Genomic DNA, 7,808 nt, shown 5'->3' on the forward strand with positions numbered 1-7,808 from the left:
AATGCCCCAAACGTCGAAGATTTCAACTTCCATGATGTTGTTCAGTGGCATTTCATGTCTTTTTGATATGTTCCCCGTTCTTTGGCAACGATCACAAGATTCCACGAATTTTCTTGCATCTTTATATAAAGGGGCCAATAGAATCCACTCGTAAGAACTTTTGCAGTCGTCCTTTCTCCCGCGAAGTGGCCTCCGTAGTCTGAGCCGTGACAGTGCCATAGAACATCTTTCATCTCTTCTTCAGGGATGCATCTTCTAATGATTCCATCAGAACATGTGTAGAATAGGAATGGTTCATCCCACAAGTATCTTTTCACATCGCGAAGAAACTTTTTCCGTTGTTGCCATGAAAAATCTTTAGGAATTGTCCCAGTTGCTTTGAAATTTGCAAAGTCTGCAAACCATGGTGCGATGTCTACTGCAAGAGCTTGCTCATTCATAAACCATGGAAGTGTGCTGACTGAGAGAACTTGCTCATCTGGAAACTCATCTCGGATTATCAATTCTGAACTATCTTGAAGTTCTTTCTCTTGAAGTCTAGAGAGATGATCAGCTACCCAGTTCTCTACTCCCTTCTTGTCTCTGATTTCTATCTCAAATTCTTGAAGTAGAAGCATCCACCTAAGTAGTCTCGGCTTAGCATCCTGTTTAGTCAATAAGTATTTCAAGGCAGCATGGTCAGTATACACAATAACTTTAGATCCTAGCAAATAGGTTCTAAATTTATCAAAAGCATATATAACAGCTAGTAATTCTTTCTCAGTAGTAGTGTAATTTAATTGTGCTTCATTTAGAATTTTACTAGCATAATATATAACATGCAAGAGTTTATCTTTTCTTTGACCTAAGACTGCACCTATAGCATAATCACTAGCATCACACATTAATTCAAAAGGTAATTCAAAATTCGGTGAAGTGATAATAGGTGCGGTAGTCAATTTTTCTTTCAAAAGATTAAAAGAAATCAAACAATCATTGTCAAAGTTGAACTCTTCTTCTTTGGCCAATAATTTGCAAAGGGGTTTGGCTATCTTTGAGAAATCTCTGATGAAACGCCGATAGAAACCTGCATGTCCAAGAAAACTACGCACACTACGCACATTAGAGGGAGGGGGAAGTTTTTCTATAAGTGAGATCTTTGCTCTATCAACTTCAATCCCCTTCTCTGAGATTTTATGGCCTGAGACTATTCCATCTCTTACCATAAAGTGGCATTTTTCCCAGTTGAGTACTAAATTACTCTCTTGGCATCTCTGCAAAACACAAGCTAAGTTAGTGAGGCAAACATCAAAAGATGAACCGAAGACAGAAAAATCATCCATATATATTTCAATAAAATTTTCAATCATATCAGAAAATATGGATAGCATACACCTTTGAAAAGTGGCGGGTGCATTGCATAACCCGAAGGGCATACGTCTGTAGGCAAACACACCGTAGGGACAGGTGAAGGCTGGCTTCTCTTGATCTTCTAGAGCAACCGCTATTTGATTGTATCCGAACTAGCCGTCAAGGAAACAATAATATGAATGTCTCGCTAGCCTCTCCAACATTTGATCTAAGAATGGTAGAGGGAAATGATCTTTTCTCGTAGCAGCATTAAGTCTCCTGTAGTCGACGTACATTCTCCAGCCGGTAATAGTTCTTGTAGGAATCAACTCATTGTTTTCATTACGTACCACTGTGATCCCACCTTTCTTTGGAACTGTTTGTACCGGACTCACCCATGCACTATCAGAGATTGGATAGATCATACCAGCATCCAAGAGCTTCACGACTTCTTTTCTCACAACTTCTTTCATAGTTGGATTCAATCTTCTCTGTGGTTGTCTGACTGGCTTCACATCATTCTCCATCAATATTTTATGAGTGCAAAAGGATGGGTTTATTCCCTTCAAGTCTGTAATGGACCATCCTATAGCTGTTTTGTGCTCTCTTAACACTTTCAATAATTTTTCTTCTTCGACGGTTGACAAATTTATGTTGATGATCACCGGGTATGCCTTGCTTTCTCCAAGAAATGCATATTTCAAAGTAGGAGGAAGTTCTTTCAATTCAACCTTTGGTGCTCCTTGAATGATATCATCAACTCTCTCTTCTAGCTTTTCAACCTCTTGTCCTCCTTCTGTTGCTTCAGTTGTATTGTGCAGTAGATCTTCTTCTAATGACTCCAATTCCATTAGTGGTTGGAGTATTTCATCAACGGTATCTATCACCGCATCATTGATTATATCAACTTTGAAGCAATCTCCTCCATCAAAAGGATGTTTCATGGATTCAAAAACATCTATCGTTACAGTTTCATCATTAACCCGTAACATCAACTTCCATTGCTCCACATCAACCAAAGCTCTTGCAGTGGCTGAGAAGGGTCTTCCCAACAGTAATGGGATTTCAGCATCTTCTTTCATGTCTAAGATGACAAAGTCTGCAGGGAATACGAATTTATCAATTTTTACCAAAATATCTTCAATGACTCCATCTGGCCTTTTGGTAGATCTGTCAGCTAACTGTAGTGAAACTTTTGTCGGTTTCAGTTCATGAATACCCAGAGCCTTGCAGATGGATAATGGCATAAGGTTTATACTGGCTCCCAAGTCACATAACGCTTTTCCCACATTGACGTTGCCAATTTCTATGGGAATGCTGAAACTTCCAGGATCTTCAAGTTTTGGAGGCAACTTTTTCTGAATTATAGCACTACACTCTTCCGTCAACGTCACTGTTTCACATTCTTTCAATTTACGTTTTTTTGATAAGAGATCTTTCATGAACTTTGCGTAATTCGGCATGTTCTCCAAGGCTTCAGCAAACAGAATATTGATTTGCAGCTTCTTGAAAATGTCAAGGAACTTGGAATACTGCTGCTTTTTAATTTCCTCTCTGAACCTCTGCGGATATGGAATTTTTGCATAAGGTGAGAGCTCTAATGGCTTTTCTTGTCTTTCTTGAGCTTTCTTTTTCTCTCATTTGGACTCTTTCTTTTCAGGAACAACTTTCTCTGCAGCAGGCTCTTTGTCAACTTCCTTATCTTTTTCTTCTTCAATGGCAGGTCCCTCGGCTTTCTTTTTCTCTACTGAAGGCTTAATCACAGGTTCAATTACAATGCCACTTCTAGTGGTAATGGCCTTGCAGTGTGCGTTTGGATTAACGTCTGTATTACTCGGGAAGGTGCCTTGGGTTCTTTCGTTGAACTGCCTTGACAATTGACCAATCTGGGTTTCAAGATTCCGGATAGAGGCTTCTTGATTCCGGAATGAGGCCCTGGTCTCTTGCATAAAGGTTGAAGTGTCTTCCCTGAACGCATTGGTACTTTGAACGTAGTCTGATGTGGTCTTGGATAGTTGTGCAAAGGCCTTCTCCCACTCTGATTGTTGTGGAGGTTGCTGTGGTACCGGCATAGGAGGATTTAGCTGATGATTCGAACTATAACTGAATCCTGGGTGTTGATTTTGATTTTTATTTCTCCATCCTTGATTCTGGTTATTGCCGTATTGGTTCCTCCCTGGATTATATGGAACTTTCTGATCATGCCAAATTCCATTAACATCTGCAGTTTCGGGTGCCTTGCAGTCATCAGTAGCATGAGCACCTGCACAAATATCACAAACAATAGAAGAAGTATTAACAGAAGCTACTGGAGTATTAACAGAAGAAACTTGAAAATCAGAAAATTACTTTGTGAGAGCATCTAGTTGTTGTTGTTGTTTCTTATTAGACTGTAGAATCTGATCATTATGGGCCAGGATGGCATCATAGCCATCAAGTTTCATAATCCCCGCTCTTCTCTATGGTACGGGAGCATTGTCATACTCCTGAGAGGCTAGAGACTCTAGTAATTCCAAGGCTTCCTCTGGAGTTTTTGTTTTCAAGGACCTCCTGATGCAGCATTCACCAATGTTCTTGTGTTGGGCTTTATCCCTTGGAAGAAAGTTCTCGCTTGTTCCCAGGCTTCAATGCCATGTTGGGGACACTTCCTGAGTAGTCCTTTGAATCTTTCCCATGCTTCATATAGAGATTCACTTTCTTTTTGTTCAAAAGAAGTGATATCCGCCTTGAGCTTTGCCATTTTCGAAGATGAGAAAAATTTGTCCAAAAATTTGGTTGCCAAGTCGTCCCAGTGAGTGATGTTTCCTTGAGGTAACGATTGCAACCATCCTCTTGCTTCGTCTTTAAGTGAACAGGGAAATAATCTGAGCAAAATAGCATCCCGAGACACCCCATTCATCTTCAAGGTATCACAATATAGCAAGAAGTTTTCCAGATGGATGTAAGGGTCTTCCGTGCTTCCTCCGGCAAATTTCTTTCTGAATTAATTGTAAAAGTGCCGGCTTGAGTTCAAAGTTGTTAGCATCCACGTTTGGTCTAACAATACTCGCCGTCTGTGGAACTCGAGTAGGAGTCATGTAATCTCCCAACGTTCTCGGAGGTGGTGGAGGTGCATTGTTGTCTCCCATTTCTTCTTCTCTTGGTTCTGTTGAGCTTGAAGCTTCTTTCTCTTCCTGTCTTCTTTCTTTAGCGAGTTTTCTGTTTCTTTTTGTTGTTTTCTCTATCTCCGGGTCGAATTGCAAGGAATCGGTGTCAACGGTACCTCGCATAAAGCAGAAAAATAGATTATATAAAATAAGAAAATAAAATTGAATTTAAATAACAGAAAATTAAATAACAGAAAATAAGGTCCAATCTAAAGAATTAATAGCTACTATTAATGTTGAAATAGTAATCCCCGGCAACGGCGCCAAAAACTTGTTGGGCTACTCACGGCAAGTGCACCGATCGTACAAGTAATATAATGATTAAGTAAGAGATTGTTCCCACGAGGATTACGGTTCAAGCACCAATTCACTATCGCAACTTAAGTTGGACAATCAAAAGTGTATTTGGAAACAGGATTTGAATTGCAAAATTAAAATATTAAATATTAAAGCTAATTACTTGCAAGAATTAAAGACAAGAAATTAAATATGTGATTTACGAATGTAAAAGAACGTAGCTACGGGTTCGATTTCATTTAATCTCCTTATTACGTTTGAATTCCTTCTTAATGTTAATTGTCCTTAGTATCAATCTAATCAATTCTTTCGCATGTTATTAGAGTTCAATCCCTTGTTACTCTAAAACCTTTACAATATTGGAAGAACCCTAGTTCCCCGGTTATTCCCCAAGCATGCAAGCATTAAGTTCAAGAATCTTAAAGATTACGCAAACCCTATGTCTATCCCTAGAATCATAGCGTTTACGATGAAGTTATCAGATATGGATCACACACCAACATTCCTATTGTCATGCATTCACCGATGATCAGTATATAAGATTCAAGCCTATATAAAGCATTAAAAACAGATAACTTCATTCATGATATAAAGGAAAATTAACACAACGAATTGTTCCAAACATAATAAATCGACTAAAATCCATCTAACCCTAACTACTTAAAGAACTAGCCAGACATAGCAAAGTCAAGAACAAAAGAAACTATAAAAGCTCCCCCAAACTCCATAGGTAATTGGTAGATCTTCAATATCTCCAGTGAACACTTGATGTTGATCCGTCTCCGCCGCTCACGAACATGAATCTGATATTTCTCCGCGTTCCTTCAGCCTCCAAGCACCCAAGAGTTGTTTTGCAATGTAAAAGTTATGTATTTCTGGTCCCCAATGGTGTTTAAATAGGTCAAGAGTTCGTATTGCAGTAGAAAACTCGAATGGGCTTAAGTTGGACTTGTCTGGGCGCTTAAGCTTGTTGTAGCGCGCTTAAGCGCCCTAGGACGGTGATTTTAGATTCGCGTTGAGCGCTTAAGCGCTCTGGAGGGCGCTTAAGCGCGCTCCTCGCAACGATACTTTCTTCTTGTCCTGCGCTTAAGCCTTGAGTTGGGGGCTTAAGTGCCCAGAGGCAGTGGCAATTGCATTTTTGGAGAGCTTGAGCTTCTGAATGGGGGCTTAAGCTCCCTCTTCTAACAACTTGGGAATCTTGATAAGATCTTCAAATCTTTTTGTTTTGCTTTCCGTTTATCCATATCTTTTCTGATTTGATCTCCCTTTATCTAAATCTTTATATTTGAATCCATTTGTTATCAAATCCCTTCAAAAATAGCAAATATGCTATTTAGTTCCAACAATCAGATAATGTTCATGATTATCATTTTAAAACCCTAATTTTTGACTTGTTCAACTAGATAATTCATATTATTTTAGTCCATTAAACAAGATAAACTAAAGCTTTATCAAGCTATCTTGATCAATTGATAAAGTTGACACTGAGTTTGGTTGATATATTTGCTTATTCTGTTTAGTTTCAACATAGTTTGCAACTTTGTTTTGGTCCTCGTTTTTTATGATTTTAAGGAATTTTTAGGGGCTATTTTATCACTGATTTAAGACCAATTTTTTATGAGGCGGGTTATATTTACAAATTTTTTGTTTATAAACTTAATTATGTATTAAGGGTAGTACATAAGTTGTCTATTCACTACCCTTAGTACATAGTTAAGTTTATAAACAAAAAATTTGTATCCTCATTTTTTATTACATAAAATCTGCAATTATGGTCTAAGTGTTTTGTTAAAAAATGCATAAGTTTAGTTCAAAAGTTGTGTCATTTACATAGTTAAATTTCTATACTTGTGCTAGTAGTTGTTTAATATAGCTTGTGTTGAATTCTATCCTATCTAAGTATCGCCCTTTACATGTTAATAAGGACTCCATAGGACCATAATTGTTGTGTTGATTGGGTCACATAAAATTTCCTATTTCCTATTTTGTTTTGTTTTGTTTTTTTTGGGAGAGGAAAATATCACATAAAATTTCCTCACCTTGGGAATTGAGTGAAATTAAGTTACATACCATCTTCTGATAAGTGAACCTTGTTAACTTGTTTCTAGAAAAGTTGCATAATTTCGATGTAGAAACTTATGTAGCTCCGGTTATAATATAAAACAGGAGAGTTTAATATTCTTATCTCATTGAAAACAAGGATATTTGATGATATTTTGTTTGCTAACAAGTTCCTTGAAGTATTGGCATATTTGGCATAATTTCATTATTAGTTGATTGAATTTTGGATAATTTTTGGTGTGATTCAAGGGCTGTACATTTGATGATATTTTGTTTGCTAACAAGTTCCTTGTTTGTTGCATACTTAAATAGTATCTATAGCATTAAGAGAAGAACGACTTTGTAATTGTTTACTAAAATCGAAATGTTACGTACTATTGCCAAAAACATTGCTTACGATTAAAATGTATCTAAGAAAGTAATTTGCAAAAAATATTATAAATTAAATAAAATGAGCATTAAGTCTTATATCTGCCTAAATTTATGGCCGGTTTGGATGAAATTTTTCTCTCCAAAAACTATTTTTTTAAATGAAAAAAAACACTACTCATAAAAAGTTTATTTGGATATTTGCTTTTAAAAAAAATAGAATTCATAAAAAAAGTTAAAAACTGTTTTTTTGAAAGATAAAAATTTTAGTTTCTAAAAAAAAAAACATTTCAAAAGTCAAATATTTTTTTAAAAATCTAAATAGCTTTATTTTTTGTAAAAAATACTTATAATAAGCAAGGCATAATAAACACTTTTTTCGAAAGCCCATCCAAACAGGTTTTAAGTGTACAGAAAATCATAGTTTAGTAATAACAAAAATCATAATTAAACAGTATACTCATATTATTAAAAAAATGACTTTTGAAATATCGGTAACTATATTTAAATTATTTCGATGATACAGTGATAATAAATAAATAAAGGGAAAAAAGTTTCCGATGTTACTTTAGATAACTTTATCTAATGTTCATCGAAACGACGTCG

The 7,808-nt window shown here is 36.4% G+C and overlaps 1 protein-coding gene and 1 non-coding gene across 2 annotated transcripts; one reads left to right on the forward strand and one right to left on the reverse strand.

Moving 5' to 3' along the window:
* Window positions 1–41: 41 nt before the first annotated feature.
* Window positions 42–2,771, reverse strand: LOC133318503 (uncharacterized). Its single transcript, XM_061520502.1, has 2 exons — window positions 1,725–2,771; window positions 42–1,253 (listed from the first exon to the last, which is right to left on the reverse strand). The coding sequence occupies exons 1-2, from the start codon at window positions 2,769–2,771 to the stop codon at window positions 42–44; spliced, it is 2,259 nt and encodes a 752-aa protein (XP_061376486.1).
* Window positions 2,772–3,956: 1,185 nt separating this feature from the next.
* Window positions 3,957–4,063, forward strand: LOC133318504 (small nucleolar RNA R71). Its single transcript, XR_009752478.1, has one exon. It is a non-coding gene; the product is annotated as a small nucleolar RNA R71 (small nucleolar RNA).
* The last annotated feature ends 3,745 nt before the right edge of the window (window positions 4,064–7,808 follow it).

This window comes from Gastrolobium bilobum, unplaced genomic scaffold (genome assembly GCF_033153095.1).
Source record: "Gastrolobium bilobum isolate Gb01-03AN ecotype WA unplaced genomic scaffold, APGP_CSIRO_Gbil_v1 utg62354, whole genome shotgun sequence".
In the NCBI taxonomy this organism is placed as follows: domain Eukaryota; kingdom Viridiplantae; phylum Streptophyta; class Magnoliopsida; order Fabales; family Fabaceae; genus Gastrolobium; species Gastrolobium bilobum.

What these genes read in the sequence shown, in the direction of transcription:
- LOC133318503 (XM_061520502.1), bottom strand. Translation starts at nt 2,771, where the DNA reads ATGAAAGATCTCTTATCAAAAAAACGTAAATTGAAAGAATGTGAAACA. An exon ending in CAATCTCTGATAGTGCATGG is followed by an intron (nt 1,254 to 1,724) that starts GTGAGTCCGGTA and finishes TGTGTTTTGCAG; the next exon opens with AGATGCCAAGAGAGTAATTT.